Below are 15,305 nucleotides of genomic sequence, written 5' to 3'. Positions count from 1 at the left end.
CTTACATTAAAAAAAAAAAAAGTGCTCTATGAATCACAGATGTCTCTAACTTAGTGACTGGGACGAGAAGGCGATTTATCTTCTCCCGACAGTCTCTGTGTTGTGTGTACTCGCACGGTAAGACTCTTTTCCTGCAAGGGGCTGGGGTCAGCACTCCTGCTCTCCCTCCTTTCCCGAGCTTTTTTTCCTTTTTTTTAGGAAGAAATCTAGCATGGACTTTGCATGAACTCTGACTTTAGCAAAGAAGCCATCTATGTGGGCTTGGTCTCCCCCTCAAAATAAGAGGACATAAACTTGATTTCCTCTCTTAGGGCTTCAGGCAGATCACAAATGGCTTTCTCATGTATGCACTCGAGCGTCTTTTTAAAAGACTGATGTGCTGATAGTATCTCTTCCCGCTGCAATTTACTTTTTCTTCTTAATAAGGGACAAGTTGTTAAATGGAAAGAAAATGAACTAATCCATGTGGTTTGCTTCATCCATCCATCTCAAAATGATTTCGAGAATGTCCTGATCACCGTGCCAGGCTTGTGATTACCAAGATGATTAACCCAAATTCCCATTTTTCCAGGTACTCGCAGTTGCATAAATACAGTGTGGCAATAAGTCACGTAGAACTACCAAGGAGTCCTGAAGAAGGTCGCCTCAGCCATCCTACATTTGCAAATAGCACTTTACCGTTTGTAAAGTTCATTCGTCCCATTGTTTCATGTAATCCAACAGTGGCCCTGTGAGATGAGGAAATCCAGATGCCAGGATGTCAGTGTGGGGTCATGGCTATTGAGGGGGAGAACCAGGCTGAGACTCAGACCCTTTGACAAGCCCACAGTTCCTTTTGCCACATAATTGATCCTTCGTCTGGAACTTGAATCAGTGGATTTTCCCCAAGCTAGAAGAGTGCACATCCCCAGACAAGACATGATGTGACCGCAGCCGTTCTTGGAGGCAGGAAGGTTGGGGATGGGTGAAAAAGCAGTGGGACTGGGTGCTGAGTCTTTTTTTTTTACTTCCCAGAAGTTAGGAATCGAGGGAAAGGCAAGAGACAGCAGCTGAAGATGGGAAACAGGAACAAATACAGTTTTCTTTGAGGGTCAGGTTAGTTTCTGCCGTATTTCTCCGTTCAGTGCGGTCCTGAATCCACTTTCTGCTCCCTGGTCCCCACCATGCGTGATGGGCGCAGTTCACGTTCACACCACTCTCACCACGAGCTCCTGGGCCTGCCTCTGCCTTACAAGAAAGCCCCACGTAGGGCAGATCATTACAAGAATAGCCTCAATCTGCTGTGAATTACCAGCTTGCAAGTAAGTAATTGACAGACTGATGAATTTGACTAAAATTCGGTGGTACTTGTAGCTCATCTCGGAACTGAGGAGGGTCTACCACCAAGTCAGGACGTTGGTGGCATTTACTGCGGTCAACCTAAGTTAGCAGGCAGTGTGCTGAGTCGGGGAGGGAGCCTGTAGCTGGTAATCGACTCACTCACCCATTTGTCATTTATTCAACACACACATTTAAGCTCCCAGGATGTGCCACACATCCTGCCGGCAGCTGGGCACGTACTTGTAAACAAACCAGACTCAGCACCCACCCACGTGAAACCTGGAGTCTAAGGTCGAGGTTGGCTTCCTGTCTTGGCAGTTATCCAGCTGGGAGAGTACCGTCACGAAAGGGTTATACAGAGCTGGGACCATAGCCCTCCACCTGAGGATTACTCTTATTGGCCTGAGCCATCCACAGTGTAATCCGGCAGAAAGGTGAGGTTTTAGAGGAAGGGGGCCTGCCCGAGTGGTGTTTATACCTGGGCAGGACACGTTAGACTCAGCGTATCACAGCCGCCGGGAACCCTTCTAGAAAAGGCACCTCTGTGCAGGCCAGTAATTTAAGATCTTCCCAAGGAGACCTTCTAAAGCCCTGTTGGTTGTGTGATTGAGGCTTACCTTGTGCCCAGTAACATTAGGGACCTTAGTTCCACTAGGTACCATTAGGACACATTGGTTAAAGTTGCAACAAAGCAGCTGGTCTAGTGGTCAAAGTGTGTTCCTCAGTTAACAACAACAACAACAAAATTAGCAGGACTCTATTCCATTCTATTAATGAATATATTAAGTTTCAATGATTTTTAAGTTTTTAAATTCCTGATTGTCACATTATGTCACAAGCAAGTAACGAGCATTTAAATGGAGTGTTTAATTCATTGATTTGGGTAGAAGTTTGTATAGTGTAAAGAAAGAAATACCATTTGTTGTGTTTCAAAGAGTGCCAAGTAGCATGAAAAAGTGAGCGTTACTGTTAAAGGCAAAGTAGAAAGAGAAGGAATTTATTTTGCTTTTGATTTAGGGGTTGGTTGGTTTTTTTTTTTAATTGCTGATCACCAGAATTGTGGCCAGTGTATCAGACCTGCACCAGACAAAGTGTCTGCTCATCTTGGAGACAGGTGAAGAAATCTTCTACATTTTCAGACTCCTGAAGTAGAATAGTTTTTTCAAGGTAAAATTTAAAATTTGACCTAAAAAATAAAATAAAGTAAAATAAAACAAAACAAAATAAAATAAAATTTGACAAAATTGTACAGTCTCCAGGCTGGCTCAGTCAGTGGAGCATGCGACTCTTGATCTCGGGGTTGGGAGTTGAAGCCCCATGATGGGCATAGATCTTAAAAACAACAACTGAAACAGTGCTGCTTACAATGCAACAAAACTTTCTCCTTAGTTCGTAGTGGCTGCCAGATTTTTCTAAGTCCTAAATATTCCAGTAAAGTGAAACAGTGTCATTAAGTGATTTGATAAAGAGCAGCCCAGGAAGAGAATGGCTGTTCCCTTGGAAACAGCAGTTCATCTGTAACCGGTGAGCTCCGGCCTTGGGCAGCTCTGCCCCCTTCCGGGTCTGGGGTGGAACGTTCAGGCCACGGCCACGTTTATAACGCGTGACCTGCCAAGTGAGGAGGGACTCTCTTTTGAACCTATTTCCCAAAGTGCAGCGAACCAAACGCTCTGCAGCTGAGCCCACAGGGAGAGGCTAGCTCCTTTGCGAGCGAGGCTAGAATGCCCTGGGAAGTATCCGGGCAGAGCCAGCCGCATCCCACAAAGCGTTATTGATGGGCTGCAGTTCATGCCCTCGTGCCTCCAAAGGCCGGCTGGGGCTGCTGACCAGAGGAGAGGTCTTTGTGCTCCGGGGCCTGCCCCGAGTCCCTGCCCACCACTGCCCACGCCCATCTAAGTGCCCTCCCGCTTCTCAGTGACCCTGCAGGCTCTGGTGGACAAAGACTGTGTCAGGGTAACAGCGGGCGTCCCCTTTTCAGTAAGGATTCACGCTATGTGCTACACTGCTCCCGTGCCACACTCCCCCAGATTCTCACTTGTAGGCACAAGAACACGTGTGAGGTTCATTTGTTGGCTTAGCTGGTGCTCCCTGTTACTTGGAACGTGTGAGGATTCTGCTTATGAATGTCAAGACCTGTAATTGATTGGGTTTTATTGAAGTAAGAGGGCCTCTGTCTCTTTCCTGCCTCCCTCAGTTCATACGAGGCACAGTGGGCCCCATCAGTGACACTTGTCGTAGGTTGGCCAGCCCCAGACGTCTCGCAGCCTCCGCCTGAGTGCCACCTCCACTGTCCTTTGTCTTGAGTTACCCGGCTGAGTGAATGTATGTGGAAGACGTGACTGCCCTTCACATGTGGGCTGTGAATCAGCTCGCTCTACTTCTTAGGGCTGGGGATTTCTGATGCCTCCTTCAAGAAGCCTTCTGGGATCCGTCTACTCAATTCCCCTTCTTCCCAGCCTCTAACAGGATTTGTACTCGCTTATAGTTCTGGCCTCATAGTTATGTGGTCCTGGAAAACACTACATGGCGGATCCCATGGGTGAAGGACGGTTCTATTCACCTTTGTCCAGTGGCACATACAGGGCTTGGCTCTGAGTCCCAGCACACTAAAGGACTGTGGAAGTGTCACCTGCTGTGGCTGACCCAGCATCTTGCTAATAAAATTAGTTGGAACTTAAAAAAAAAACCTGCAGTTGAATAAATTGCCATTTGGCACGTGGATTGCCCCAACCTCCCTCTTCTTTTTGTCCTTCTTGTTGTCTCTACGTGAAAGTTCCTGAGGCGAGGCACTGTGCTTCCCTGTTTGCCTTTATCCTGAATTGGCACCTGAGAAAATGTCTTGGAAGTACTTGCTGTGTGCTGTGGCCAGCTTAATGGTGTAATTCCCTCCTGCCTCTTTAGATGGTGCCTGAGGAAAAGGAGAGACGTGGAAATATTGTAGTGACTTTCATTTTAAAATAAAGTTACAAACGAACGAATCTAGATCCACACATCTACGTGCACATACCCACGCAGGGGAAAAGGTTTTTGCTTGTCAACTGAATTCTGTATTGCTTAGTTTTGAACCAAAGTCTGGCTCTGAGAAAATCTAGATTTTTAAGAATGAGCGATCCTGCTTGAAATGTGTCATCTGTTTATGGAAGATTATACCCTCCACCCATGCAAGGCTTGGGCCAGGGAAGGAATGAGATGGCAATTAGACAGGGATCCGCCGTCTCGTCCAGGAGTCTGGAGCAGGAGTGGGAAACTACTGTTGACTCTCTCGCATATAATCACGGGATTGGGAGGGATTAGCTCTCCTGCTTTGTAACTGCAGCACATAATGTCTCCGGTGCCACCGAGGTAAACAAACGAATACAGGTGTCTGTAAAATAGGATCGTCCCAAAGAGTAATTTTAATATATTTTTCAGGCTGCAGAAGACTTAAGAAAATAACAAGCATAGTGAATGATCTTCTTCCTCATTCCATTTCTTAAAGTGTAAAGCGTTTTACTCCATTTCACTAGACTGACACCCTCAAGTCAGGTGCTCAGGAAAGGGCCAGGCGGTGTCCTGTCACCGGTTTTCAGTTTGTAAAGTCCTGCCTCATAACTGCTTGGATTCGGTGAGTGTCAGCTGTCTTCTAAGCTTCTTTAAGGTCTCTTTTTTTCTCCTGAAAAAACAATTCAGGGTCGACTCTCTCTAATTTTTGAGATCCAGTGAGAAGATTCACTCGGATATGTTTTCTGCAAAGCATTGTTGGTTATTTGAGGAAGGCTTCCCCTCACATTTCTTTTAAAAATGTGCTGCTGGTATTTACTTGGACGAGAGAAGTCACTTCGAGTCCGAGAGAAAGACCCCCTGCGCCTGCATAGTTCCGGGGTCCGGCCCCAGGCCGGATCTCCCACCAAACCAGCCGGCATTGCCCCCTTTCCCAGCTGCTGACTTCGCTCTTGACACAGCGTTCCAGATGGGTGTCATTTGTCCCAAAGTCTGACCAGGTCAGATCCATTCTGATGTGGGTACGTGCACACGTCCACGTTTTATTTACAGAGCCGTACTTTTTGTTCACTGGTAGTGAGTCAAACTGATGTCTTTATGCACCAGGATTAGTTCTTAGTTTCTTTTGAAATCTTCTTTCATAGCTTGTGTTTATCAAGAAAGTGGATGAACACGGTTTTAAAGACCATCTGTGTGATGGTCTTCAGGGGATTGGTGACTTGGGGTTTTGGGGGGAACGGTACGTCCTGAGGAGAGTCGTCTCTGGGAACAACTCAGGTTCAGTAAAGCTTTGAAAGGTGTGTGCGTGAGACGGCGGACCTTCCCTTCCCGCGTTTCCAGGCCGCAGGTAGGCGGCGGGCACAGCCTGCGGGCAACACGGCCGGAGGATCTGTTTGTAGGCCGTTCGGTCAAACCTGCCGTGTCTCTCTCACCCTTCAGACTCGCTGTCCGTCTCCAGTAACGATGCCAGCCCGCCCGCCTCCGTGGCCTCTCTCCAGCCCCACATGATGGGGGCCCAGAGCTCCCCGGGCCCCAAGCGCCCGGGCAACACGCTGCGCAAGTGGCTGACGAGCCCGGTGCGACGGCTGAGCAGCGGCAAGGCCGACGGGCACGTGAAGAAGCTGGCGCACAAGCACAAGAAGAGCCGGGAGGTCCGCAAGAGCGCCGATGCCGGCTCGCAGAAGGACTCGGACGACAGCGCAGCCACCCCGCAGGACGAGACGGTGGAAGAGGTCAGAGCCCCCCGGCCTTTCCCCTGGAGTCGTGGGGATGCTCGTTTGTCGTGGGAACACGCTCCTTCGGTTCCCTTTCCCGTGGGTCCCTGTGACTGTCAGCTCGTTCCATCCCCCGTTAGCAGACTGGATTCGGTGGGGACGGGCGGGCCCTGGCAGCTCCGTGTTGACCTGGTCGGGACCCACGGTGGCTCCCGAGAAGGAGCGCAGGGTTCCGAGCGTCCCCCCAGGCCTGCTCCAGCGGGAAGCAGGCGCCCTGCCGGCCCAGCCCGCCTGGCCCCACTGCCACAGACAAGCCAGGAGGTGCCGCTCAAGCTGCAAAGGTGCAGGCCGTCCCTGAGCTCGGCCTAGACCATGGCCGCAGCGTGGCGCAGGCAGGGCCCCAGCTTTAGACGTGCAGGGGCCAGAGGGGTGTGGGTGTCCTCAGTTCATGCTTAACATCTGTCCTCCCCAGCCGACACAGGGCGAGCTTACTTTGCTAACCAGTAAACACTGGATCGTTCCCACGTCATTACAGATACACGGGTATCTGCCAGCCGGGAATTTTTGTAAGTTCCCTTTTCATTCAGGGGTGGGAGCTTTAAATTACACCGCAAGGAACCGAATCCCTTCGTGACCCCCAGGCTAGGCTGTCGGGCTGGTGGTGGCAGTGAGGGGCCCTCAGAGTTTTTAACTGAGGCCCGCCACCCCCAGCCCCACCCAGCTCCCTCAAAAAAAAGAAAAAGGCAGACAGATAGGATAAGATTTGTATCGTTTAATTTGTTTTGCAGACATGGGTTTTCTGCTGCTTTTTTCCTGGGCACGTTCTGCCCTGGGTTTTCACTGCAGTAATGTGGTTTATTATGTCCTCATCTGTCTGTTTTCTACATCTGTGTCCTCTTAGTAGAAATAAAACTGACAACTTTTCTAAACGTGAAAGCCGAGTAAAAGTAATGTGAGACTAAATTCAGATTCTTCCAGAGCATTTTGAACTGTATTAGTCCTCATGCCATTATAGTTTCAGTGAATTTTATTCTAGCAAGTTATCAGAAACAAAATGGAAGTAGACGAGAGGAACTGAATGAGAGTTATTAAGGGTTCAGGCTTTTGAACTGGTCCCCGGGGAGGGGGGGGTGGTGGACGACGAGATGTGTTCAAAGCCTAACGGATAATGTTGGCGGTCTCTTCAGAAGACATGCGCGGGGGGGCCCTTCTCAGGTCTGAGTCTGCAGGCAAGGTAGCTGGTATGCAGGAAGGGATGAGCAGTTCCCATCGGGGGTGGAAAGAGCTTGCTCCTGATATCTGTCCCCTCCGTTCCTGTGCCGGCCACACTCCCCCCAGTTCACCCTTTAGGGCTCTGTCTGTGACCTAATGTTGACAGTCGGGCCTGGAACGTGACGCGCGGACACTGGTTTGATTTCAGAGGGGCCGGAACGAGGGCCTGAGCAGCGGCACACTCTCTAAGTCCTCCTCGTCGGGCATGCAGAGCTGCGGGGAGGAGGAAGGGGAGGAGGGCGCCGACGCCGTGCCCCTCCCCCCGCCCATGGCCATCCAACAGCACAGCCTGCTGCAGCCGGATTCACAGGACGACAAGGTAAGGGCCCCGCCACCTAGCACCAGCGTCACAGCAGGCTGAGAACAGGCGGCGGGAAGCTGTGCGGCCTGTTTTCACCCCACACGTAGGAATACCAGAGTCAGTTTAGAGCAAGCAGTGGGCCAGCACGTGTCATTTCTCCTACAGACACGTTCACTGCATTTTTAATAATGCTTCAGTAAGTGCTGCCTCTAAAGTAACTTTATTTTCTTTTTACTGTACTGACCAGTGTCCCTGAGACAGGAGTCAGACAAATCTCACGCAGTCTTGGGGGTCGCAGCCCTGAGTGAACACTAGGCCATCTTGCTCTCTCTGCTAGGTGTTTTTGCACACGGGCGTTGTTTCCAGATGACGTGGTGCTGCTGTCCAGTTGGTCTCCCCAGCGTGCCTGCCGTTAGTGCCAAGGGTCACCTGGGGTGCAGGGACAGGTGCCAGGGTCTAGGAATCGGTTTACAACCATGAGTCTCCTCTTCAGGTGTATGTGGAGGCTTCAAACCAATCTTGGGTTTTTGTTTGTTTGGTTAGTTCTTACCTGATCTACAACAACTTTGTGCATCCCAGGTGTAGAGCCCTAAAGTATCAAAATGGAAAGCTGGTAACTGGCTCATACATCCCCTTACGTTCTGGCCCCGGTGTGCTTCCCAAGACTGGCAGGTGTTGAAAACCATGCTATGAAGTCCTCACCGGAGACCTTTTCTTTTTTGGCAGTAACGAAGTTTTCTGAGTAAAACAGATGTTTTCATCATTTTCCCCATTCTTCCTCTTTTTCCTTCCCTGACTCCCTCCTCCGTGCTAACACGGTCATTTGCTGGACTGCCTGTGTTTTATGATCTGGACTCTGCCCCGGCCCCGTGACCGACAAGTGTGAGGCCGAGGCCGACTACGCAGTCGTAGCCTGGGCAGCCGTCTCCCGCCTCCTCCCGCTTTGTGGCTCGGAGTGCGCGGTCAGGGCGCTGCGGGTCTTGGCTGAGGACGTGGCTTGGGTTGGAGTCTGCAGTTTGGGGGCATCTGAGGTGCTGGCCACGTGCTGCGGGAGCTGAGGGGAGGTGACAGAGGACCTCGCCCCCTGCACAGAGTAGCCTCGGCAGGAAATGGGAATGCGTCACTTCTCAGACAATTCCTAAACTGTTTTGTGGCATTCTAAGCGATACCTTCTTTTAAAGCACAGAACTGACATTTCTCAAATCTGATGGTTAGCCAAAGTGAGGTGGAGGGCCTGGTTGACTTGTTCCCCCAAGAAGAGTGTTTTTCTCCATTTGGAGAGTGGATTGCACAGTGTACTTTGGTTTGCTAGAATCATGTATCAGTTGCTGCGTTACCTCATTGGGTATTATCAGTAGCAGCTCTTCATTTGCAAAAATCTGTAGTGATATTCCCAGCGAGTATATTACCTTGTGACTAATATTTTGTTTTGTTCTGTTTTCTCTTTTTGTAAACTTTCACTGCAGCATTATGTTGATTTGTGTTCTGTGTCTGTTTTGGCTCAGTTTCCTTACCTCTCCATTTGAATTTTTTTCTTTGTTTTCTTCACCCCATACTCCAGATTTCATTAGACCAAACCAACATTTGTTTTGCAAAGCGCATACATGGATCCACATATGTAAAAGCCTTGTTGTGAATGTACAAACCCATATCTGTCTACTGTGAGAAATGCATCGTTAGGACAGCTAGCCGTGTGTCGCATGCTTCTCTGCTGTCCTTAATATGAAGCAAGGTTCATATTATGCCCTCTTCTAGTCTCCAGTTAATTGATGGCACGAGTAATCTGCAAACACGCCGTGTTTGCTAATTACTGAAACTTGAATTCAGTAGTCCCTCCCTGAAATTCCTTAACTGTCACCCCCTGTACACCCTGATTCTAGCCGTAAATGGCATCTGGTAGCTTGTGAGGCCACAGATCTTCTGTACTCTGCACTAATCATTGGGGAAATGGATGGCACAGAAAATGGTGAGCTCGTCCCCCTCTGCCCTGTCTGGTCAGTGCACCCTGGTTCCTTTCCTTTTCTTTCTTGTTTCTTTCTTTTAACCCCATAAACACAGGAAAGCCGTTTTTAGTATCCTGTTTTGTTTTCTGGGTTATTTAAGGATTCACTCATTAGAACTTAAGCCTTTCATTCTTCCGTTGATCAGATTCCGTACTTTTTTTTTGCTTAGCCACTAGCCTTGCTGGCAGTTGCCAAAGTTATAGTAAGAATCTCCCCGTGCCCAGTCACCTCTTTTGAAAAATATTATGATGTTACACGACTGAGGATTAAAAACAGACTTTGTCTGCTTTCCACATGTATCCCAGACAGGTTTTATTTAATATTTCATGTCAGAATATTGTAAATTTAAAAGGATGACTTTAAATAAATGCAAACAAAGACAAACTTGTGGTCTTTTTGTCTGGACTTACTTTGAAAAAGAGCTTGAGCTTGCAGGAGAATTTACTGTCTGTCCGGTGACTAATGTGAGGCATTCCCCCTTCCCCCTTTCTTTTTCTTAACTTCTTCCGTAGGCCTCTTCCCGGTTATTAGTCCGGCCCACCAGCTCCGAAACGCCAAGTGCGGCCGAGCTCGTGAGTGCGATTGAAGAACTCGTGAAGAGCAAGATGGTAAGGTTTCCCAGACAGAGCGAGCCTGAGCTTTGGAAACCGCTCTCGGGGCTGCTGAATGTGCTTGGGGCGTGTTACACAGGTGGAGACCCCAAGGCCACCCTCCCTTCTGACCACCCTGCAAGTTTGGGGGTCCCCCACATCACCCTCAGGTTCAGTCATTGGCTTGGACGACTTCCAGAACTCAGAGAAGGCATTGTACCCACAGTTGTGGTTTATACTGTGAAAGGACAGATTCAAGTCAGCCAGGGAGGAGGTGACACGGGGCAGGGTGCAGCTGTGGTTCAGGGTTCAGGCTTCCAGCTGTCCCCTCCCGGTAGGGTCATGCAGAGTGCTGACGTCTCCTGTCCTGACAGTGGTGTCTGACGTCATTGCATGTCACACACGGAGAGTCTGGCCAGCCAGGGATGCTAACCCGAGCCCTGGTGTTCAGAGTGTTTATTTGAGCTCAGTCATGTACGCAAGACTGACTGCTTGCGTGGCTCCCCTTTGTCCCCTGCCCCTCCAGAAATCAGGACCCCACGTGGCCCAAAGCCCCCAGCAAGAGTCATACCGTTGGCATAGACGCTCTGTCTTGGCCCGAGGCCCCTCTGTAAACAAACATTCCTGTCAAGCAAGATATCCCAGGAGATTGGAGGTCCCTCCCAGGAGCCAAGATTATAATCCATTCCTGCACCCTCACTGATAGCAGTGCTAACACCATTACGGCTGTGGTCGGGTCGGGTCGGCCCCACTCGTCCACGGTGTGCCCAGGCTCAGTGGTACCCACAGATAGGTTGACAGTTTCTTTTGCTGTCTCTGAGGTCTTTCTTCCGGATTTACAGTGTACAGGAGAGAAAAGCATGCATTATTATGTAAGGGCTTTATTTTCTGAGTGACCTCTGCATTTCCAGTTGGTCAACATGGATTTGTTTAATAAAAGCCCCAAAGTCAACAATACTGATTTGAAGTTAGATAGGTGTGCATTGCTTCTAACTGATTCAAAGCAATTCTGTGTTTCTTCAGTTTTCCTATGAGATGGAAAAACCATTATTGGCAACAACATTTACATTACTATATCCTACAACTCCTGTAAAGTGACTTAATATCATTTAAACGTCACCTCTCTGAAAATAAAAGCCCCCAGCCTCTCTTACCAGTCCATCTTCCAGAGGTAACCACTGTGACCAGTTTGGTAGATTTTCCTGCAGACGTTTTCTCGGCAGGTGCACACATATGCGGGGAGGTGAGAGGGACAGGATGCTTGTGCCTGCTCTTTCTTTCAGAGTGGATTTGTGGAGTTTTTAAGATTTTGAGACTTAGTATATCTTGAGGATCTTCCCACATCAGTACATACATATTTACTTCATTTTTTGTACTGGCTGCACAGTAGTCCACTGTATAGATGGCAGTGATCATCTCCTGAGGGCTTACTCTAACCCAGGCCCCATTCTAAGTGCTGAGCATATATTAACATATTGGAAGTCCAATGAGGTAGGTACACACTATTGTCATTTTATTTTACACATGAAAAAACTAAAGCCACAGAGTTTAAAAACAACCAGCCACGAAGGAGCAGAGACCTCATTATGCTATAATTTATTTAAATACATCCCTAGTAATAATACGTACGTGTGTATGTGTGTGTGTATAAAGTTTTCAGTTTTGCACTACTGTAAACACCCATGTTGGCTATGTGTGCGTGGTTGTGTCTGTAGGGTAGATTTTCGACCTTGGAATTGCCAGATCAAAGAGTATACTTTTTAAGTTTAGACATTTATCTTCCTTCCATCAGGTATTAACTGGGTAATGTTAGATCATTCCCATTTCTTCTACCCCGAGACAGCTTCTAATCAATCATCTGATCATTCTAATCATCAGAGACTGCAAAAGAAACTGTCAACCTATCTCTGGTACCACCGACCCTCAGCACACCTTCAGACACTTCCACACTAATGAAACTATGGCTGACTCAGTCAAGTGGGGATTCTGTCAAGAAAAGCTCCACACTGTCTCACTCCACCATCACTGGAATTTCTTCTCAGGCAGTCATGTTCTGAAAGTGACATGATGGGCTTGGAAGTTAGGAAGGTTGCTAGTACTTGGTAGATAACCCAAGAACTTGACCCCACTGGTCAAGAATTTGGGATCATTGCAGTTTGAACTGCACTGAAGCACATCCTGGCTGTCTCTTTGAGACAACTTGATTGATGGTCTAAACAAAGGGTACTTAAGTTGTACCCAGTGAGCTTTCAAACACCCTTAAACATTTTTAAAACAGTCATTTATACTCCTCAGTTATATGATCATTAAAATTATTCTTGTCTAATAATTGAAATAGTTTTCCCAAGCAATGCTCTGAGGCAACTCTTTGTCACCCTGCCAGGCCATCATTGTGCAAGTACTGACATCGCATTCCATTTTAAGTGGACAGAGATTGGTTTCTGATTAATTCAGATGCGCTTGCAATGCAGAGGAGGTCTACGACACGGTTTCGTTCAGCTCTTACTGCTTTATTCCTTATTCTCAGTTTTAAGGCATTGAACTTTACCAGTCAAAACTAAGTTCTTTCTACTCACTTACGTTTCTCCTTCAGTTAACAGGCCTAAAGCTCTTGGCGTCGTGGAAAGGGCGTAGGTTTTGGAGTCAGGTAGACTTGTGTTCAAACACTGCTGCTTACGCTTAGGCTCTCTGAGCCTGTGTCTTTTAGCTCTACGCTCGGTACAAGTGCTGTTTGCTGCTACGCTGCTAGCAAGGTCCCATCCACATGGGCAGAGTCACTAATGCCTGCCCTTTCCCTGGTGGAAGGACCGTATTTATGCTGTTTGGGATGGACTCACCCCCTGTTCATTGTCCATGGAATGTAATCTAGATCCTGCCCTCTTTTTCTGGCTCAAGGGACACATTGCTGTGTGTTGATTTCCTGTCACTAATCCTCTGATGTCAAACGAGAACTGCTTTTTGTCAATGAAAACTCTGAATCATGTTAATACCCTTTAGCCTGCCCTCTCACGTGACCCTGAGCTCCCCCTGCACACTTATCACGTGCCAGAGATGCATAGTCATCTGCCCCCGTTTTCTTATGGGTGACCTCTCAGGCTGTAGCGCCTTGGTAGTAGAATTTGCACACTGAATCAGTTACCCTTCAAAAGCTACATGTTAGCTTAACTGGACTGGGAAGAAGCTGTTCAGCTCTTGTGCAGCGTGATGTTCAGGCACCTGAACTTAACCCTAAAACCTGCTGAGTCCGTCGGAAAAATAAAAACTACCGTGAAAACTATTTCCTGGGATTTCGGCCTCTCTCTCTCATCCCCACATTCCTGATCCTACCAGGATTTGGAAGAGGATGCGTCTTGCCTGCACGTCGTTGGCAGTAGGGCAGCAGTGGCCAACAGCCACAGCGACTGTTTGAACTTGACCCTGGGGTTTTCTTTTCTTCATCGATTGAAATATAAAGGGAGATCTGAGAAAGAATGAAAATAAGTGAAATAAACATCTACCTCAAGAATACTAGAAGAGCAAGAGAAATTAATGAGTTGGAAAACAAAAACAGAATAAATAAAACCAAAAACGTGTTCTTTCAAGAAGTAATAAACATCAGGTAACCTTCTCAAGAAAATAGAGAGGAGGCATAAATTCACAAAACATGGAATTATATGGGAGTGGCAAACTAAGGAAATTAAAATAACCATAACACCTTCTGTTAAGCTCTTTGAAAGTCAATTTCACAACCTGGAAATTTATCAAAACTAACCTTAGAGGAGATGGATTGTCTGTGCAGACCTGCCTGCATCTAAGGAACAGAGGGAACCTGCCCATAATACACCACCAAACCCGTGGTGCTTCGCAGATAGATAATCCATCCGACTCTGTGACGTCCCAGGAGTTTCAGTCCCGTGGTGGCCTTTCCCTGGTCACGCCGCCTGTGTGAGAGCTGGCGGGCAGGAACACCAAACCACCATCGTGTCCGCTGGGGCGTCTGCACCCTCTCCAGCTGCCCAGCTGGGTTCACGCCCGGCACCTCTGTCCTTTGGGGTCCAGACAGCCACTCCGCCAGCCGGAGACCAGAGCTTCACACACCCCAGTGAAGCACCCTGCTTGCAGCTCTGTTTGAAGGGACATCTACAGACATCTTCTTGGTTTTCTTTCTTTTTTATCACCATTGAAAGGAGCAGAATTGAATCCAACGAGTATCAGCTGTTTCCTTGCAGACCTAGACGGGAGACAGTGCGAAGCACCCCGTCCTCCTCCAGACCCCTGTCGCCGTGATCCATGAGCACAGAGCAAAGCCCTGCTATTTCCCGCAGAGTGCTGGCTTCCAGTAAAGGTCAATAACTATTTACTTAAAAATAAGAGTGCTGTTTTCTCATCAAGCCCCATTCCTTGACGGTTTATCACAAATAAGCACAGCAGTTGGTATGTTTCCACAGCTCCGTGGGTTTGGTGAACAAAATTACATGAACAGACTTTGTGTCCTTAGAGCTGTGCTTAGTGACAAAGCCCGCACTGGTCTGCTACCCTCAAGGGGAGAAAATTGGACGAGCATTGACGGTTTTGATTTGATAGGAAATGTTAAATGTCCTGAAGTTTGTATTGAACTTTTTGTTTGAAGATAAGCTAATCACACTTTCCCAGTTCAGTTGATAAACTACCCCTTGATCGTCTCTGCATCTCCAGCTGGGTGCTTGGGAAATTTTAAAAGAACCGTAACCCATACCCCTAGGAGCTTTAGGAATTCAGGGTAAGAAGCACAGTTAATATGTACCAACGAGAAAGCAATCAGCCGCTAATCGTTGTTACATTAATCCAGGGGCAGAAGTCCACTTCCGAGTCAGATGTGTTGACCACACCGCAGAGCTCTGTTCAAGGTTCCGCAGGGCATACGACACTGAAAACAGTCACTCGTGAAAACCAAAATCCAGTGGGGAGTGAGAGTCTAGGATGCGTCATCGAGACAGCATGACGGCTGCTGCTGCCCAAGAGGAGGGAGGTTGCAAGTGTCCAGAAACAGAGATCCGTTTCGCTGGGCGATCTGTGGGTACTGACGCGGAGTCAAGGCTTCGTGGATAATGAAGAAACAAAGCCCACGTTCTTTAACGCAGAACGCTGACGTTGCCATGTAGCCACC

The 15,305-nt window shown here is 48.1% G+C and overlaps 1 protein-coding gene across 2 annotated transcripts in view; it reads left to right on the top strand.

Annotated features, from left to right (window-relative positions):
* TRIO (trio Rho guanine nucleotide exchange factor) overlaps nucleotides 1-15,305 on the top strand; it is a 353,374-nt gene that overhangs the window by 306,177 nt on the left and 31,892 nt on the right. For both annotated transcript variants that reach the window (XM_042997460.1, XM_042997467.1), the window contains exons 35-37: nucleotides 5,740-6,032; nucleotides 7,435-7,605; nucleotides 10,103-10,198. In XM_042997460.1, the coding sequence (XP_042853394.1) occupies nucleotides 5,740-6,032; nucleotides 7,435-7,605; nucleotides 10,103-10,198 (560 nt within the window). The remainder of the gene's footprint in view (nucleotides 1-5,739; nucleotides 6,033-7,434; nucleotides 7,606-10,102; nucleotides 10,199-15,305) is intronic.

The sequence above is a fragment of the Panthera tigris genome, chromosome A1 (assembly GCF_018350195.1).
Source record: "Panthera tigris isolate Pti1 chromosome A1, P.tigris_Pti1_mat1.1, whole genome shotgun sequence".
NCBI lineage: Eukaryota > Metazoa > Chordata > Mammalia > Carnivora > Felidae > Panthera > Panthera tigris.
The sequence above is the reverse complement of the archived record's forward strand: the minus strand, read 5'-3'. Positions and strand labels throughout refer to the sequence as shown.